The following is a 20730-nucleotide window of genomic DNA, read 5'->3' on the forward strand; positions in this document are numbered from 1 at the left end:
CCTGCAAGAAGTACATTTAAATGAGATAATATAAGTAATGCAGGCACGAGACCAAGGAAATTATGTACCTTCACCCACTTCTCTCTTAATCTAAGATTTAACTAGAACCTTCAACTAGAGAGATACCAGCCATTAAATTAAAAATCCAAATGTGAGAAGCATTGGAAAACTTACTGTGGGTTGTGAATTTGGGAAATGTACCTTTTCTATGAAGCAGGTTTATGGTGGTACCATGCTTTCACCCTACCCAAGCCCAGTCAATTCATATCAAATTCTGGGACAAGAGCTGTGGAAACCACCAATACTCCTTAAGGAGTTCTTATCCCTCCAAACCTGCCCAGGGCAGCTGTGACCAGGCTGCACTGTGGTGCAATTAACCCGAGCACATGCTCCCATAGACCATCACATCAACATCATTGCCGCCATCCCTGACCCAATGTCATACTCAGTGACAAAGAGACCCAAATCTTGTTTCGACTCCCCATTTCCTAGGATTCAAGAAGGGATGAAGAGCTGAGAAAGGCAAAAGACTGCACTGCAGATTCCCACCACTGTCTGGAACCTATCCACAGCACACTGCGAACGGCAGGCGAGGGAGGACCAGGTCAGGAAGGCCAAGGGTACAGGTCATGACACACACAGGAGAGGCTTTACAACTCTCTACCTCTAATCAGGTTCATTGAGAATACGGGGCGCGCGCACGCGCGCGCGCGCACACACACACACACACACACACACACACACACACACACAGCCACAGAGCAAACGGTGCAAAGCCAGGGATACCTCGCACACCAGCTCATTGCACTAAATAGTACTTAGTAGCCTGTGGGGTCCAGGAAAGATAAGCTGGGAAGGCTTGTGCGCACACTTATGTGCGTGCACACACACAGGGTCTGTAGCCTTCAAAGTGTGGCAGCTGCTCAGTGCTTTGGTATTGGTGCTGCTGTGACATGATATAGCATTAACTCTAGGAGGCTCTACTTGTAGTGTGGACAGGCTCCTCCAGACGTAACTAGAACAATCTGGTAGCTGTCTGAGAACTGACTGGCCCCCCACCCTGGGGAGCTCTAGGTGCCTTACCAGTTTATTGCCAGGAGTTTTGTAATGGCCAAGTCCACACATCTAAAAGGATGTGGAAAACTGCTAACTGGGGAGAGATTGCAAGAAACCAGCAATGGGGGTTGGGGATTTAGCTCAGTGGTAGAGCACGTGCCTAGCAAGCGCAAGGCCTTGGGTTCGATTCTCAGCTCAAAAAAGAGAGAGAGAAGAACCAGCAATGACTCTCATCCCGCCCCTCCCAAGGGCGGCGGCGTGGCAGTGGAAGACAGGCTCCAGCCTGGGGTCTCCTCTGCAGTAGAACCAGGAGGCTCAGATTCCATCCTCAATAACCTCCAGCTGGTTCTGTTTGGAAGCCAACCAAACTCACAAAGCCTCAGCTCTGCAACTCTAATATTATGACAGATGTTTGCTTCTGTGAGAGAAACACCTGTACCTGGACACAAACTTCTCCAAACACTCTGGAATTTTATTTTGCCCCAACAGCATTTGAGAAAGTACTGATTTTCTGAGAAATCTGTCTGCCTAAAATGGGCAGGATGGGTCCAGTTTCTGAAAGGCAATGAGTTTCATGAATGTAACTTTTTAATCCTGTAAGAATCCCCTCATAGAAGATCATGAAGTAAAAACATGATGCTTGTCTAAAGTATGAAACAACCCATGCTCTGGAGACAAGATAAACCTAAGAGTTCAGTGTGAAGAAGAACTGACCGGCCATCACAGAGCTGCAGGAAGTGTTGACTGGAAGCTTGTTCTTGAATTCTGTACAACATGGGGTGTGATTCTCAAAAGATGGGGGCAGGTTCAGAAGCTCAGGGAAGAAAACTGGCAGATGAGGGTCAAGACACCCCAAGGGCACCCCCCCATCCACCCCCCCCATGCATGCCATTCCACCGCAGCTGCCAAATCCCCCCTAAAGTGCCTCATGACCAGTCTGACGAGCAACCATTTTAAGACTTCCAGAAAGGTGACTGAGAGTCTAACTGCCTGAGAGACAAGATGAGGCTGTGCAATCAGCAACGTCAAGGCCACTTGAATGTGGAGGTCAGCCCTTGTTCAGCTCCCCATGCCACTCCCTGCCCACCTAGTAGGATGATGGGTCTAGGCGGCTTTCAGTCTCTCGGGAACAGCTTGTGTTTATCAGCAGCTGGCCCCAGCTCGGAACATTGGAACTACCTGTGTTACGGTGGAGCATAAACAATCAGGCTCCCAGCCTCATTGGTTGCTCCTCTATGCACGAGACCAACAAAGCTTGCTGGGGGAAGTGGGGCTTTCCTGACACCAGGATGAAGCCATGGCCACGGCCACCTACAGCCTGCAGCTTCCCTGGGTTGCTGCTGAGTTTTCTGGGTTACCCATTGCCTTCCGGCTGAGACGGTGTCAAGAAATAGGCCCCAAGCCATGCCTACTTCCTACTTTTAAATGTGGACAGGCTGTGCTTGCCTTTTTAAAAACCCTAGTCTTCGGTGGAGATGAGCCATCTAGGTTGTGTTGAAACGCAGCAGCTTCCTGAGGTGGGGTTGGGGGGAGTGGCCTTTTCCCTTGCACAACCAATGTCCTTTACGAAAAAGTAAGGTGCTACTCTACAATGCACTTTGAAAATAGCCACAGGATGTTTGCGGCCACTTTTGTTCAAATGACAGGAGAACATGAATGAACAGAAGTGGGGATCATGACAGTTGAGTCGTCAAGGATAAAGCACATCGATTTCCCCACACAGTGGCACTCTCACTACTTATGGGGCTTGGAGCAGTAAGGCCAGGGAGCATACTTACCCTGCCCCAAAGAGACAACTGGGGGCAGGGGCTGGTGCACAGCCAGGGCACCGGCTGCCAAGATCTTCCGGGGGACCTGAAGAATGAGTGTTCGCCCTCTTTGTGGACCTTGGGAAAATGCGCTTCTCACCCTCCAGGTGCCAGTGGGAAGAGAAGAAGCATCATGGTCTACACATGCCTCTCAAAGATGTGGAGAGTGGAATCTGCACGTGGAGAGCCACCATGCACAGATGCATGCCACCTTCAAAGATTGCTTCACAGCCTAGAGCTGGGTGTTGCTGTACAGAGAAAGGAAGGCACAGAATGAGAAAGCCACACGGATGCCCTTGGCAGACAGAGGGAGCAGGACAGAGGCAAAGCAGGTAAGCTCTTTATCAAGAGATCCAATCACTGCTCAGGGCACATAAACAGTCTGAGCAGTACGACATAAGCCGAACTGCAGGGGCTTTGCTGCACATCCTAACACTTGTAGATGAAATGGAAGAAGGGCAAGACACAGCCGGTCAAGTGTATCTTGGGCTTCGGATACTGTAGCCCATGACCTATGGCTGCTTCTCAGACCTACTGTACATGGTGAAGAGTGAGCGTACTGGTTCTTCATTAGGAAATCATCATTGTCCTGAATATGACCAGGAAGAAGGACATTCACCAATAAGAAACCAGGCTGGGAAGATGACCAGGTGGCCCTAAAACACCCTCAGGGGAGCCTGAGCTCATGTAGCAATGGAACCAGGGGACGGTGAAAGCCACAACCAAAAGACCAAACCGGAAAACAGCAGTGCATCCCCTGCCAGGGTCTCCAATGGCACCACATCCCTGAGCCCCAGGGCAAAACCTAAGCAGCCACATTCAACTAGAGATGAGATCACAGACAGCCATCCAGGAGCAAACTGATGCGTACAAAGAAACAGTCGCATCTGTACTGGACCAGTGATTAAGGGAGAGTGAATTCAGCATGCAACTTGATTCTTAGCTGCTAGTGACGGCCTGGCCAGCAAAGAGCAGACATATTATGAACCTCCTCCCCAGGTGCCAGTGAACGACAAGGGAGATTGGACTCCCATAGGCAGGGTCACTGCTCTAATTCACTTAGTCAAGTAAGACAAAACGGGATTTTTATCGCATGCACATTACGGCTCTGGCTTTCCGGCCTGAACATTTCTTTACAATGCCACGCATTATCTGGGACATTTGTTTGTGTTGTAGAGTTTTGAGCCACATCTAGTTGACTATTGTATATTTATTTACACAGCTAAAGTAATTGCAGCTAATCACTTAATTACTGGAAATGTGCATAATTGCCTGATCTCAACATATAATTAAAATGTATAGCAACATTATGAATCCCATTTTTAAGACGTAGGTTTGGGGGACTTTGAAAGACAGCTTATTAAAAATGATCAGGAGTACCTGTGGACAATAGGGTTCAAAGCTGTTCCGATGCATAAACTAAAATCACAAATGCATAATGCATTTAATTAAAAAAGGACAGGTGAAACCAAACAGCATCTTGGATGTAGAAATCTAAATAAGGAAAACCACACATAAAACAAAATGATCTTGGTCCTGATCCTTGTACAGGTGGTGTGGGCTCTGATGGGCCCTGCCAGGCAAGACTGGCAGCTGGAGAAGCCCTATGAGCTGACCCATACCACCAGACCCTCAGCTGGGTTTGGGCATTTTGCTACTCAGGTTCCCTCAACAATCCAGAAACATCTTAGTGATAGGAAGATCACCCAAGTACTTTTTTGGGGAAGGTTGTGTTGAGGCACTTAATAATCGCAAGCAGATCCAACTCAGAGTGGAAACACTACCCACAGAAGCAAGCTGCCCCACATCTGCAGCAGCTGCCGTTCTGTGTCCTTCTTGGTGACCAGGAAGACCTGGAAGAGCCATGCTTCCTTCGTTCTTTTCTTCTGTGCTCCTGAGACTATTGGGGGGGATGTTGATCACAGCTTCATAGCACTTCCTTGTATTTAGTTACTTATGTATTTGTTTTCCTTATCATAACTCAGCTGGTACCATTCTTGGAACCCATTTCCACATTTCTAAAGAAACAACTGAACACAATAAAGTAAAATAAATAAATTAAAAACATAATAAAATACCTACTTCATTATATTGTTTTCCAAATCGCATCCTCAACAGCTACAGGAAAGGAATGTATCCAGGGTGTGACTCTACTCTAATCCATTGTAAGATGGCCTAAGAGAAAACCATCACAGGCAAAGCCACAGTGGACTTCCACAAAACCCAAACCCTGGGTTAACTCTGCAAGGCTGAGTGATAGCATGCATGGTCTGGGACCCACACATATTTGGGGAAAACCAAACTAGCCCTGGCATGATCGAATAGGGTATTATTCAAATCCACCATTAGTACAATCCACAAATGGACTGCGTCAATTATGTCAGCAAACCAGAGAGAAGAAAGCCAGCGCCTAAATTATACATCAGAGGGAAAGCAGGTTGCAATCTAGAGATGAACAGCCCATGTGATCAAAGGCTGTTCCATAATTATTCCATACAATGTACTCCAGGATTGTCTGAGAGCAGGCATCAAGAAAACCAGCAGAGAACAAATTACAGATATCAAAAAGGGCCGATTACAAAAGTACATTCAAACCTGGCCTTTGAGTCGGCCTAAAAGATTTTATTATTCCAGTTGATTTGGATGGAGTCCCAATGACTTTGGCTGCCCCCTCAACACAGAGGAGAGATATTCTCTAGGTGTGTATGTGAGTGAAGGCCCACATTCCAAGTCTGGGCATAAACAAAGATGAAGCTTCAGGACATGGTACCCTGAGCAGAACATGCAGGTATCCCAGAGAGAAACTGGAAGGGGACAAAAGGTTTCAAAGGAGAGTTCTGGGGGAAATCCTCACAGGACTAAGCTAAGATTTCATCTGACCAGCTCCTGTGGCACTCAGTCTTGTCTAACTCTGGCAAGGGATCCCAGAAATAGGGAGGTGGCCAGCAGGTATGTGATCAAAGAGATATTTAAGGGGTTGTTAGCACTGTCTGAAACCAGAAGGTAGTTCTCCAAAACCCAGGACACATGTATTCAATCAATTAAACACAAAACCAAGCCAGACATGGTGGCACACACTGATAAATCCGGTACTAAAGAAGCCGAGGCAAGAGGACTGCTCAAGGACAGCCTAATATACAGAGCAAAACCTTATTTCAAAAAGATAACCAACAGCCCATCCAACGTCCCTAAGGGACAGAGAGGAATTATCCTTGGGATGAAGTATTCTAAGAAAGGGCAGAGAATAGTGGGGCAGGCTCTCTGGAAATCTACGCGAAACACACATAGTGAGAATGTAAAGCTATGTGAGTGCTGTGTAGTAGCTGTATAAGGCCTTCAGTCCAGAGAGCTGAGCTCTGGGAATGGCTAAAGAAAGACGAGCCGTCTTAGGAACAAAGCACAAATCACCAGCTCACCCATAAAATGGGCGCTACCTATCCAGACCACTGAACGGCATGGTGCACACCCGCAACGGCTGTGACTTCCTTAGACATTGGACAAACAGGGTCACAGAGGAAGGATACACCTGGCAAAGTTCAAAACACAATTGCTCCTGATTCTGCAAAACCATGCACATTTAGATGAAGACACAACTGAGCTCTCCGTCATAAGCCAGCCTCCGTCACAGATATAGGGATGGATGGGTGAGAGTGTTGGTGAACGGTGAGCACGACAGAAGACATGATCAATGGCTGGCCCAGGTCGGGTCCACTGAGTTGTGGCATTGTTTCTGATGTGTGTCGTCTTTAGTGAGACAGTTATGGGGAGAGTCTTTCAGGGCGCTACCCTTTGCTACGTCGACTCACTGGGGCTTCCTGGAGAGAGGGTTCAGCAACCAACCTCCACGATGCCCCTCTCTGCTGGAAGCCAAACTTTCTACAATCCAGTGAGCTCAGATCGTGGACTGTTGTGGGAGCCACCCGAACAATGCTTCCAAAGTTTCTAACAGGCCAGGTCATCATTTGAGATTCTCCCCAGACTAAAGAGACACGGCACTCAAATGCAATGTGCAACCCTGGACGGCTACACAAACGAACATGATAAAAACAAGATCGCTACAAGCAAACCCATGCAGGAGATGCGGACATGTAATCTGCATCGGATGGTGTCTTAGGGGACGATTATGCTATTGTGGTTATGTAGGAAACTATCCTAACAGGAGACACATGCCATGGGGTGGTTACAGGAAACCACTGCCATCTACAAGCTTGTTTCAGATGCTTCTGGAAACAATTCACACACACACACACACACACACACACACACACACACACACACACCCCTTATACCTCACAAAAAGCAATAAAATGTTACATTAGTAAATGCAGTTGAAAAAAATAATGGTTTTCATGACACTAATCTGTCAATCTTTCTATAGGGTTTAAATTGTGTTGTCAGAGACCAATAGGAGAAATTTAATATTTTTAATGTTTATTTTAAAAGCGGGTTAAATGCCAAGTTCTATAAACTAAACTATAGCATAACCCAAGGGACATGGTTGGGTAGGGGGTGGAGTTCTTGCATACTTTGTGCAGAGTGCTCAAGGGCTGTCTCGAGCAGAATGGCTTTGATGTCCCCATCCCATGTGGCTTGAGCTACATCTATTTAAAGGACAAGCAATTCCATATGGGTGGCTCCAGGGGAAAGAACATGGGTGCGTGCCTGCCTGCCTGTGAGCTGGAAGTACAGCCATTGCACGTGGACCCTCCCCTCTGTTACAGGTAATGCACCTACCATACCAGGAACCAACACTCCCAATAACCCGTAGACAAGGTGAGCCCTGAAACACTGATTCTGGGCTGACACAGTCCATATAAACCTCAAGTTGCAGGCTCAGGGTTCTTTGCTGCTAATTAGGAAAGGACAGTGCTTAATCAATGTTTCAGAGTTTTATCCCCAGGTTTCCATTAGATTTTAATTATGTTTATTTTTCCTTTCATGAATAAAACACTTCCAGACATTTTCAAAGATACCGAGGACTTGAAAACATCAAGAGAGGCAAGAGTGGGCTCCTCAGAAATATCTTGGAATTCATTGTTGTAAATATCTTAATGGAAAACAGATAAAGTCGAGAAACTCCAGGAAGTTAAAAAAGCTGGTCCTGATATGTGGTGTCTTTCATATGCAAAATAAGCCTAGGTATGTGGAAGAGGGGCGCCTCACAGCCTACAGCCCTCCCTCACTTTCTGCCCAACCCCCACACAAACAAGCCAGGCCCTGCCTAATGGCAAAGGAGTAAGAACCTGGAGGTCCTGGTGTCAGGGTGTGACACAGCCAGGCCCAGCTATCTCGAATGAGCAGGCCTGAGAGGATCTGCGCAAGGGGCTGCGTGTCTTTTGTGAAAACCCGCCAGCCGTGCTGGCTCTTACCTTCACAAATTCTGTCCAATCGCTGTCGCTTGACTCTGTGCTTATCCACAAGGGCCATTCTTTATCGAACTTTGCAACTCTCTGATTCAAAAGGCAAAGCAGTCCGCTAAGAACTTAGGGGAACTCGCAGGAGTCTGCGTGCATTGCGCCACTATGAACCCTGAAACAAGGAGAAAAGAATCCTTAACTCTCTGGAGACCTCCAGGACACAAGGTCATTCATGACTTCCTGCCACTTTCTAAGAGGGTCCTGCTGCTGCTCTGGCATGCGGTGCTTGCTCTCATCCCCAAAACACTGGAGCCTCCACAAACTCCGGTTTTCTACCTCGGATCAGTCAGAAAGCAAGCCGGCAGAAAGGACACTTGCCACACACGTTGCTGAAAACAGCAAATGGCTTCTCAGCTATGGACACCAATTACAGACAGACCAACCTCAATTATTAGTGCAACTCCAAGGTCAGAGACCAAGAGACAGCTGGCTGGATCTGCCATTTATTTCCTTGAACCTCAGAAGCGCTACACCGCCAAGGAGACAGCCTCACAGACAGCCCTGGGACACTGGCTGCGGGTCCTATGATAATTGCATGGGAGTGCCCACACACCAGTGACTGGCTGGCTCTCTCTAGGCCTCCGCTGGGCAGTTTTCAAAAGTGCTTCCTTTCCCTGGTGGACTTGGCAGGGACCAGGCACCAGAAACACAACACAGTGCACCGCAGCGCAGCGCAGCACGAACTCCCTGCTACACTGTGTAAAAATGGCCTTGCCCGTGCCATCTTCTAGAACCTTCTTTACTTAAATGCAGAGGGGGCTATAGATGGCTGACCCTGCATTTAATCCCACATTCCTGGACTGGTAGTTCTGGCTAAGCAGTGGCTGTTGAACTTTCTAAGCATTCCTTGATGACTCAGGATCAGGAGAGGAAGAGCCTGAACCACATCTGCCCTGATCCAAAGTACCCCCCTCTTTAAAGTACCAGCTCATAAATTGCAAGCCAGGCACTCCTGAGTTTCCTCCTTCTGAACTGTGGTCTGTCAGTCACTGAGAGAACAGCAGGGACTCGTTCTCTGGTCTCCCATTCTTCATGGCCAAACTTCAAACCCAGTGCTGTTCTAACTCTAACACACACACACACACACACACACACACACACACACACACACACACACACCTGTTCTCAGCTATCAGGCAAATAACGCAGAAAGAGGACAGAAAAAATAAGGCTCAAGGGTTGAAGGTGGAAATGCTGGTGTGCATGGGCACCATTTATGCTGCACACTAGGAGTGAGTGCCTCTATCAAAGGTCCAGGCGTGGGTCTGAGTAGTAACATGTAGGCAAGTTCTTGGTAATTAATGGCTAGTTTCCCAGCAATGTGGCTGATAAGGCATCCTAAAGATTTATAGCAATAATCACATGAATTTGATGGAGAGGGGGAGATAGGAAAAAGCAGTTTCTAACCATATAATGACCACAGTATCCAAAGGACATTAGATCTTCTAACACAAGCAGCTGCCAAAAACAAGCCAGTCACCACATGGACACCTGAACTCCTGGTGTCCTCGTTGGGCTCTTCCATAAAGGCAAGCCCCTAACTCCAGGAAAATGTGTGAGCAAGCCCCTAACTCCAGGAAAATGGAGATGGGATAGAAAGACCTATGAACATCAGCCACAAATGCACAGAAATGTGACCCAAGCCTACACACACATCACAAGAGTCTGAGCTAGCCCTTTTACCTTGCTGAGGCTCTGATGTCCACACTAGAGTGTGGCACCTCCTGGTAAAAACACAAGCCTTGTTATCTACCTCATCCAAAGGCCCAGTTAATATTTGTGAAGTGCTATGGAGGTGAAAACTGCCAGCATTATGATCAGCGGCAAGATGGGCTGTGCACCCTCCTCTTCCTCCTCCTCCTCCTCCTCCTCCTCCTCCAGTGAAGCGTAATCATTCTTTTTGCTTCCCTTTGAATTTTAATTTGTATAATTAGACGGCTTCTTGAAAAATTGATAAGCAGAATCTTGATCATGCAATCAGAGATCAGCCAACAGCTTACACAAATGTCTGTGTCTTACTACTGTGACTGATTGCCATGCCTAGCTTTTCTGGGGCTCTTCTGAGGGGTCCAGTGCAGACCCTGAATGGAGGTACCCACCCACCGCATCAGCAGTGGACATAGACTAGTGGACCAGCTAGTTTAGGTGTTGCTCAGACCGCAGGAAGTGATAACACATAGCTACCACCCCCTCTTACAATACTTCTGCTTAGAAAAAAAAAAAAGTATAAAATAGACATTTTTCTTCTTTTCACTTCCAAGAAGCAAGCTTTTTATGAAGACTAACACAGCCACTGTACAAACGTCGGACACAAGACACGCCTTATAATGGAGCTATGCACGGTGGCCTCGGGTGTGTATCGTATCAGTAATGCCCACACTGCACCAGCTATACTGGCCCTGGGCTCCCAGGCATCAATCACACATGCCCTTCCTTTATTGTAAATCAGTCCCCACACCCAAGTCATCATCCTCCAGGCAAAGGAATCGGTAATAGTCATCTATTGATATCATAGTCAAAATGTTTAACAAAAATGCAAAAGCACACATAAGGAAGAAAAAAAGAGGAAGTGCTGTGGTTCTAGTCTTTCTTTGCTGAAATCACAACTTGAATCACAGCAGGAAGAAACCCAGAGGTGGGCTGGGGTTCCAGAGCCCAGCTACAGAATGACCTGATCAGGGCTGTCCTGGAGACTCAGGCTCCTTGCCTGTGGAGCAGGAAAGACATTGCTTATATGTCACCGTGTCTAAGACAGACAGGAAATTTTCTAGGAACTGCTCTGGCCAGCCTTGGGTTTGGTCTTGACACTTTCTATAAAGTACCAGTAGCGCACTTGGCCTAAGGCAGGGAGCAAAAGCCAGTAAAGTTCAAAGTCAAGAGGAAGTGAGGCTGGGTGGGGAGGCAGGTGGATCTCTGTGAGTTCTAGACCAGCCTGGTCTGCAGTGTGAGTTCCAGGACAGCTAAAGAAAGCTGTTACAGAGAAATCCTGTGCGTGTGTGCATACGTGGTGTCTTTTCATGGATGAGGAGGCAGCATGAAGCCCAGCCTCACAGCAGAGAACAGAGGAACACCAGGCCAACCCAGCGATAAAAACCTCCTGAAGACCATATGTGATTGAAATGAAATGTAACTTATAGTTGTCTTCCCACAACACTAAGGTGTAGTCTTCCACAGCTGCAGTTACTCCTGTTCTATTGAGGTCTAAAAATTATCACACTTAAAATCACTATGTTTCAAACTGTGCGTGGCTCTGAGCAGCAGAATAAAACCCTAGAACACCCTGCAGCATCCAGCTAGGGCTGGAGCCATCCTGCTCTCTAGTGTATCCACCACACTGTATATGCCACCTGACCATTAGTTACTCAGTAACTAGGTTTTCTTAGCCAGTTGATCCTTGCAGTGCTGAAATCCATGTGTTCTGGTAACGGTTTTGCTTAACACCAAGGAAAAGCCCAAAGTCCCTCCCTCCTCTGAGCAGGAAGGGGAATGCTGGTGATTCTCCAGGTGTGTGTGCATAGGAGGAAAACGCTCTACAGTAAGACCCGGCATTCTCTACTGCTGGTCCTGAGACACACCAACCCTGGGAGGAGGGGTGAATAACTTGAGTAAGCCAAAGAGGTGTTTAGGTAAGAAAGCTTGCATGGGACACTGCTTCATGGCAGTGTCAAAGAGATTCGGGGGAAGGACAAAAATGAAGGACTGGCCCATTTAAAAATTACCTACGCTGACATTAAACTATCCCATGCAGGGATAAAGGCAAAAGAAACCACTTGTCCAACAGATAAGCATTTTCCACCAAATTGTCACTATCAGCTACCCTTTGGCCAAACCAAACTACCATGCAATTAATTGTACCACAAAAATCCCAGCCTCACAAATCTGTTTCAATGAAAGGGACTCTGTGTCTCCATTCCAGTTCAGACTCTACAAAGACCAGACGGAGCAAGTCAACTGAGGAGCAAGTGTGCATCTTCAACAATGTCTCTCCAAACGAAAATGCTTCTAGAACCCACTTAGCACCACAGACATAAGGGAATCTACTTACTCATCATGTTAATACAGAAAGATCAAGTTTTGCAACAGTTTATAAAGGATTAATACCGCTGTAGTTAAATGGACACACCTCCTTGTTAATCACAAACCAGGTGCTGATTTAAAACCTCAGTGCTATGGCGAGCTAATGCACGTAGAAAAGGGTCCATACACCCAGAAGGCAGCATCGGGGTGTGAGCTCAAGCACCTTCCACAGCTGGGACCATCCTTTCTTGTATACAGAACCCAGGTGAGGCACAAGGACCCTGCATCTATCAAGGAAGAGATAGACACCCATTGTTGTGAGGCATGGGTGCAGGCTTAGAGCCTCTGAATGCAGGGTTAGGGCCTCTGCGATGCTCCTTGAAAAAGGAAGCCAATGGTACTCATACCTTAACAAACCCATTCCAAGGTTTCATGAGCTGATCACAACCCCAACCCAAGACTAATAACAAAATTACCAAGTTTGCAAAGAAAGTACCAGTTTCTAAAATGATTCCTATGGACAGAATGCGTGTGCATCCCCTAAATCCTCTCATGGTGGAAGTAGTTCCTTCCTCACCAGGTACTCGAGCCTTCTTCTGAGCTGCCCAGCTTGGAATGGTTGGTAGTGGGCAGAGGACTGTCACTCCCTGACCACACAGCAGATTCTGCCAATGTCCCCCCTTCCTTCCTTTTACTGGTACAGGTTAGACGGTGGGAAGAGAAAGCCTCCCTTTCCCAGAGTCCCCCATTCAGGCCCTGGAGACTAACTAACCTGAGAGGGCCCTTTCTGAGACACAAACACAGTTTCATTCAGAATCCCAGGGACAGGATAGTCCACTATCCAGTAAGAACAAAGGAGATTCTTTTCTCTGGGAAGCCCAATGTTGGGTGACTGGGTTCTACCCTAGTCACATACCCTCAATTAGTCAGAGACCCATCCTCAACCCTTGAAGCATAAGCACCTGGAATGTACACACAGGCTGCTTGTGGTCCAGCCACAGCCTCTTTCCAATCTGGGTAGCTCCATAATGTACAAGAGTTGGGGATTTATAAAGGTAACGTGTTACTTTTATTATCACCTTTGACTTGCCTGTCCCCAGGCCAACCACTACAATTCCATACTAGAAAAATAAAGCCAAAAATCTCATACTCAATGTGATCCTATTGAGTCAACCAGACTAATCCAGATTGTAAAGATAACATACTGTCAATAATTTAGAACAGGTCTGCCAGATTCTGCCACTGGCAGAGTTCCATAGAATTTGGAGAGTACTCAATGGTGACGGAGGGCTGGCCTCCAGTAACTTTTATGTGGCCCTGGGTTTGAGCTGCGGCCTAAGTTAAGAGAACAAAAGTTACACAGTTTGTAAAGCCAAAGAAACAGACTTACTGTGCCATGGAGAATCCACCAGGCCAAAGGCTGTCCCAGTCAAGGGAGGTGATTAACTTTAAAACCCTGATTTTCCTGGGATAAGCAAGTGGTGTGGTCCTGCTTTGAGCTGGGATTCTTGGTCCATACATTTCCCAGTGTTCAATGCAAGCCCCGAGAATTCTAAATATTTTCATTTGCTAAAAAAGTGGTAACCAAGGCACAAGGTTTGGGCAGGAAGAACTTCCTATGTTCCTAATTGGTTGTTATTTTATTTCAGTCTCGTTGGGGATCTACTGTGAGTCTTCACATTCTACAGAAACTCTCTAGAATTTTCACACATTTAATTTAAAAGCTCTTGTCCTCCAAATATGCCTTGAAAATAAATATTTTAGTTAATAACAGAGGCAGAATAGAGGGATAAAAGCAAACAAGTAAATGTCCATTCAAATTAAGAGGCATAGAAATGATGGTGTGAGCTCCAGCAGCTTAGTCTGAGGAGTCTCTAACTGGTCCCCACCCCGGAGTGGGATGTGTGCTCCGTAGCTCAGGAGCCTGGCTAAGCAATGTAATGGGATCAGCAATCTCACATTCTACGGGACAGAATAGCTCGTCCCTGGTAACATATTCAGTGCAAGTAAAGGATGCTACCATCAAGACAAAGAATCCACAGTCTCTGAAGTTCTGATGGTATGTCGACAGAGGGGTCACCGTACAGCTGTGGGGTGGGGATGGTGGTTCAGTATCACAAAGATCACTGAGGGCAGAGCTCACAGCCTGTGACAAAAATGCACACACAGTACAATCTCCTGGGTCCAGGGTTGTGTGCAGGCAAAGGGTAGATGGCCACCACCATCCTAGATGCAGGAGTTGGACCACAGTGACTCGGTAGGCCATGTATGTTTGAGAATAGTATGGAGATTACAGGCTACACACAAGAGGCTACTCACTAAATTACAACACATTAGACAATGAAGTTATATATGAAAATATATTGTGAACACAAGTCATTATAATCAAACAAATACTTGGGCTTATTGTTAAAACTTGGACTATTTTTCTATGGAAAAATTACGAGTTTTCCAACTGATTTGGCTCAAATGAGTATTTATGAATTATATCTTATTTAAATAGCTATACAAATTACAATGATAAAAATGTTAAAACAAACTTCCCAGGTGCGGTGGTGGCACACGCCTTTAATCCCACCACTCAGGAGGAGGCAGAAGCAGGTGGATCTCTGTGAGTTCGAGGCCAGCCTGGTCTACAGAGTTCCAAGACAGGATCCAAAGCTACAGGGAAAAACCCTGCCTCGAAAAACGAACAAACACACCCACCCCCGACCCCCACCCCCCAAAAACCCTTAAAAGACCTGGGTTAGTTTATTTCAAACACATCTGACTTTTGATTTTGTTTGGACTACACAGAGGCCCCGTCTCCTCTGTGGATTGTCTGCCCAATTTTGCAGTACATCGTCCCTTGAGACCCCAGCGGCTTACCTCTTGGCATGTGAGGTCCAGAATCCATGTCCTAGTACCTGCTGTCATAAAAGCAATGGAAAACAAGACATGTTCCCACCCTACTCCTGCCCTGTGGCCGACCTGTCTTGCTGGGAACAAGATCAGCCTAGGGGAAGCATGGTCCCAGCAATGGGGCTCTTCAGCCAGCAGAGGGCACTGCTCACCCTGCCTGGACATCCCAGGCTGCAAAGACTGGGTAGCTTTGCCTGGGTCTCAATGTAGACTCCATGAGAACCCAGACAAAACACTGTCAGCTACCCTTGAAGGATAGGCCTGAGCACTGCATGTCTTGGGAAGCAAGAAACAGGGAAGGTATCTGACCTCCCTTCTGGCCATGAATGCTAGCAAAGAAGAAAATGCTAAGCCCTTCCCCTATGATTTTACACCTCCACTAGGAGCCAGCACCCCCCCTTTCATAGCTCAGGCTGAGGAGCAGTGGGGTTCTTCACCCAGGGTGTGGGGTTTTGGCCCACAGAGAGGCATGGCTGCCTTATGGGGTGATTTTCCATTATGCTTACAATCCTCATCTAAAGATGTATGAACCGCGGTGATGGCTGACAGGAACTTGACAGGGACAGGATTCATAAGAAAGAATAGTGGAGATGTGAGGCTATGCAGTTCTGCTAAAGCCTGACAGGAGTTTCCATCAAACTGGAACTTGGGGGGAGGGAGGCACAGGGCGGAGGGTGTGTGTACAATTGACAATTGTTCCTTGACCCTAAGGTCCCTTTGTTGTAAGACCGGAGTGCCCATCCCCCAATGGTATATGCTCAGTCGGGAAGGAAAATAAAGAGGGCTTCCCTGTAGGGGTGGTTATCCGTGCTTCACCCCTGAAGCATTGCTAGGTTCCTGCCCCCTCCACCTGGCGTGGCTGAGGGGGGAACCCCTTAAGACCCGAAATACATATGTGCTCGCTCTCTTGACTACCTTGTGGTCTTAGATGCTGGTACAACGGACCAAGGCAGAGTTCTCCAGAGAACCCTGATGGACTGCGCCTCACCTCTCCTGTATACCATGACCAACTCCCCTTTGCTTGTTCTAAGTTAACTCAAAATAACCTGCTTTGACTATCAGACAGACTCTGTGGAATTACCCCAAACTGCCGCTTTACTTCCCATTTTAAAAATAATTATGTTTTATTAGTTTATTTTGGGGAAGGCATATACCACTGGGCATGTGTTACAGTCAAAGAACAACTTTTGGGAGTTGGGTTCTCTTCCTCCAACCATTTGGGTCCTGGGTTTAAACTACAGATGCCATGCTTGGTGGCAAGTACCTTTAGGTACTAAACCACCTCACTGGTCTAGATTTCCCACTCTTGTATAGGGAGGGATGAGACTAGCTGAGTCTCCACCTGCCCGCCCAACAACCCAGCCCACCAGCTTTTCCAGTAGGGAGCCCCAAGTGATGCAGAGAAGGGGTTGCTTAACCAAATGATGTCATAGGAGGGACACCATGCCTCGCCTAACCCCATACTCTCCATAGGACAACCAAAAAAGGGGGAACCAAGTGGCATGATTTCAATCATGAAGGAGCCCTCTTGAATTTGCAATCTGTCCTGCCTTGCTGTGGGATGTCTTTCTGTATGCTGTGACTATGTGTTGCTCTGATTGGTTGATAAATAAAGCTGCACTGGCCTATGGCAAGGCAGCTTAGAGACAGGTGGAAAAGCAAGGAGAAGCAGAGAGCCACCATCCCGCCATCCAGGTAGCAGCATGTAATGGCACACAGGTAAAGCCACGGAACATGTGGTGACATATAGATTAATAGAGATCAGCTGAGTTTAGTTATAACAGCTGGCTAGCAAGAAGCTTGAGCCATAGGCCATGGCCATGAGTTTGTAAATAATATAAGCCTCTATGTGATTATTTTATAAAAGGCGGCGGGACTGTGGGTGACAGATTTTCCTGACTGTGGGCCAGGCGGGACACAAGCAATCTTCTGACTACACTGTCTCAACCTCCTGACTAGCTAGGATGACGGTTACACTCGGAGTACCTATTAAAGGATTTCTCTCTGCTCTCTCCCTCATTCCAAAGGGACAATAGAAACCCCTCACCTTTGTTGACTAGCCTCCTGTGTGCCTGGGTAGCTCCATCCCTCCCCAGCTGCCCTTCCCAAGTTTCACCCAGGGGCACAGGGCAGGGTCCACAGCCATGTGTGGCTCGCAGGGTCCAATAGCTGCCTGAAATCCCAAGGCCGGAGGAGAATCAAGTCTCTGCTTCAGAGGACAGACAGGAACAAAGAAATGGCCAGTGTTAGTCTGGGCTACAGGCCGACATCCCAGGGGACCTGTGGGTGAGCATCTCAGAAGGTACCCCGTGAGGGCATGGACGGCAAAGAGAGCAGTGGTTGGGAAATCTCAGGTTGTAGGAGGACAAACAGAGAAATCAAGTGGGGGAAGCAGACACACAGCCTTGGTTTGGGGCAGCAGGGCACTGGCCAGATGCTGCACCATGCCAGCAGAGGATCTGCTGCCTCTTGGGGGAACCTCGCTGAGGCTCCAGGGACAAGGACTTACTGATCCATCCAGCTCCTTTTTAAAAAAAAAATAAGAGAGTCAAACTGCTGTTGCTGGACCACCATTTAAGAGCTCTGTATTGTGGGATGGATGGCGAATTCACACAACAAAGCCCTGCGTGTCAAAGAATTTACAAACAAAACTTTTTTTAAAAAGAATACTGGGGCTCCTGATCCCTGGGGGACTGCCCACAGCCTGGCATCCACATGGTTTCGCAATCTCTGCTCATACCTAGCACAAGAATCAGGTTGGCATATCACTTCACACACCAGATGAAAGACAACTGTGGGTTCAGGCATCGCCAGGCTCTTGTCGACATTCTTACAGGGCCACAGCAATCACCTCCTGTACTACACAGAGGCCTGAGCTATGGACCATCAGGGGAACCATGGTCAATACCGGGACTGCAGTAGTATGAGGGAGAACACCCTAGCCCCAGGCACCCAGTTAAGCGGGGCAGATTCTGACCCCAGGAAATGAAGACCAGGCTTTGTGGCTTCAATCTCTACATTCTGAGGTAATTTGTCACACAGCAATGGATAAATAACAGAGCCCTTTATGCAGCCCATCAAATTTATTATGGTCACTGATAGAGTGCAGTTCAACAGAAGAGACAAAAGCCATGGATCCATGGATCCATTTGTAACGCATGACACCAAGCTCCAAGCACCTACAGGCTGGAGGACACTAACAAACCTACCTAAGGCTGTAAATCCCAGCTGCCAATGCTGATGCTAGGTCTGTGATATATCCACTCTGTGAACTCCTAGGGTAAACTCTATTCTGCTCACGTCAGCAATACCCAGCGGCCCCAAGAGTGGAATGTTACCCCCAGACACTTTAAATAAATTTCAGGGCTCCCCTCCACATGTACTAAGGCACCCTGGGGTCTCTACAATGACTCATGCACACTCATAAATCTGAGGGATGATTAGACAGATCTATCAGAGCATGAGCCCCACATTAACAATGTTTCTCCCAGACCACCCTCTGCATGATAATTTGCTGGGTACGCAAGGCCCTCTGGTTTCCTTGAAGTGGTCCTTGAACTACAGCTATTGGCAAGTGTGAGCTCCCAGAGTCATTGAAGACACAGGTGAACACTCAAGGTAGCCTGCCAGCTTGCAGTCACAAATATGGCCATTCTTGGGTGTGAGGTTAGATATGCTGAAAGCCCTGCCTGAAACCCAGGATGAACAAAGAAGCCAGAAGGGCAGGTGTGGTCACATGCACAAGACATACATGTGCCAAGTAACACAGTCACAGGCTTCAGCACCTGTGGGGGTCTTTCATGACTTTCTGGAGGCATGGCATCCCTGAACATGTCATCAAATCCAACAGCCGGCTATCTTCAAATAATCTGTCTTCCTAAGGCCGGCTTAACCACCAGTCCGTGCTTCCTTCTGACCCCACCTCTGCCAGGAACAGCTCTGCAGAAGGTTATTGTTGTGAAGCCTGGAAGCAATCTAGGGAGAACCAGCCCCAGGGACCAGCTACTTCCCATGGAGCCCCACCCTGTGGCTTAGAACCACTCAAAGGCCATGCTCTCTAGAACCCGCTGGACCGGTTTGAAAAGGCATTAGATAGACAAAGAAGTCCAGGGGGACACAGACCTGATGTGAGCAGGAGTTTTGAGGGACAGGGCTGTCCCGCTGCCAGTGGCTGGAATGCTTTACACAGGCAAGCATTGTTTTTACAAGTTAGTGTGCAGAGACGGGCCGAGTGGTCCTGGGTACTCAGTCACACATGAGCAGTAGTAGTCCACACACACTGTGATAACGATCCTCACTTCCAAGGCATCTGTGGCACACAGAAGACTGTCTGGGTCATCACTTTGCTAACTGAGACCCCCAAATCTGAAGTGCTTGCAAAGCACAGGCACTGCAACCCCACCCCACCCCACCCCAGAAGTCCTAAAAGTAGGCTACTGACTTTATGTAAGTTGGAGAGACCACCTCACAGTTCATTACAGAAAGCCTGAGGACCAACTCTGTCTTCTAGAGTTCTGACACAAGCAAATGAGAGAGGTACTAGCTAAACTAACTCTGTGGACTCAGGACCTCTAGGCTGGTCACTCTCAGATCCTATAGGAACCACGTGATATAGCAACAAGGGGCCCCGGATCCCAGGCCACACACACCCCCATACGTTGAGTTTGGGGAGGTTTCCTCCTGGCCCTTATTATACTGTTTGCCACTCTGCTGTGTCTCCTGCTGTGGAAAACACCGGTATCCCTCTATCCAGCTTGGGGAATGGAACGCTATGGGACATGGACAGAAGCATAGCTGCCAATTCTCAAGGCGAGGGCACTCAGGAAGGGTTAAATGGGCTTTTGGAACAAAATGGATGAAAATGGCCTCAATACAATTTGATGAGGTCAGCGAGTATGGAGGCCTAATGACAGTTGTAAGAAAAACCATCTGGCGGTGTCGAAAGGTCGGCAGGAAGTGAGTGGGGTTTACATGGCTCCGATTGGCTGGACTGATACTCCTGGAAAGAGACACACATGGCTTAACTTAGCCCTAGAGGGCCAACAAAACCCCTTTCAATTGTCCTCTGACCAGCTCCGCCTCTGGGGTCCCCTGTCTGGGACCCTGACAGGCAAACGGTCTTTGTTTGCCCACAGAAAATCCCTATAGTCTTTGGGGTGTGGTGACTGGAAGGTGTGTCCTCCCTTTGAGGCCCCAGAACCTCCTCCAGCTTCATTCTGCCCTAGAACATGGTTGGGTCACTCCACTAGCACATGTTTCAATAAATCCATCCCCATGAAAACCAAAACAAGAGGTTCCTTTGGAATAACAGGAAGTGCTGGTACACAGCATGCCTTAAAATAGGGCTCATTTCATCTGCTGACAAAGCTGTGGCCTCGGAGCCCGCTCACCTCTCAGTGCTCTTTCTTGTAGGAACCCAGGCTAGCCCCCCAGGGATCAGGGGGCCCAGTCATTGTTACAATCAACCCTGGCCCTTGTTTCCTGTCCAAGCCCCAAAACAGTCTCATGGAAGTCAAGCTAGCCCCACATCT

General features: G+C 47.7%; 1 protein-coding gene across 7 annotated transcripts in view; it reads right to left on the reverse strand.

Moving 5' to 3' along the window:
* Window positions 1-20730, reverse strand: part of Ctbp2 (C-terminal binding protein 2) — a 140455-nt gene that overhangs the window by 34305 nt on the left and 85420 nt on the right. For 6 of the 7 annotated variants that reach the window (XM_036196304.1, XM_036196331.1, XM_036196322.1 and 3 more), the window contains exon 3: window positions 8234-8393. The exons of the other annotated variant lie outside the window; for it this stretch is intronic. In XM_036196304.1, coding sequence (XP_036052197.1) covers window positions 8234-8291 — 58 coding nt within the window. In that variant the 5' untranslated portion in view covers window positions 8292-8393. The remainder of the gene's footprint in view (window positions 1-8233; window positions 8394-20730) is intronic. 7 annotated transcript variants of the gene reach the window in all.

This window comes from Onychomys torridus, chromosome 1, assembly GCF_903995425.1.
Source record: "Onychomys torridus chromosome 1, mOncTor1.1, whole genome shotgun sequence".
Classification (NCBI taxonomy): Eukaryota; Metazoa; Chordata; class Mammalia; order Rodentia; family Cricetidae; genus Onychomys; species Onychomys torridus.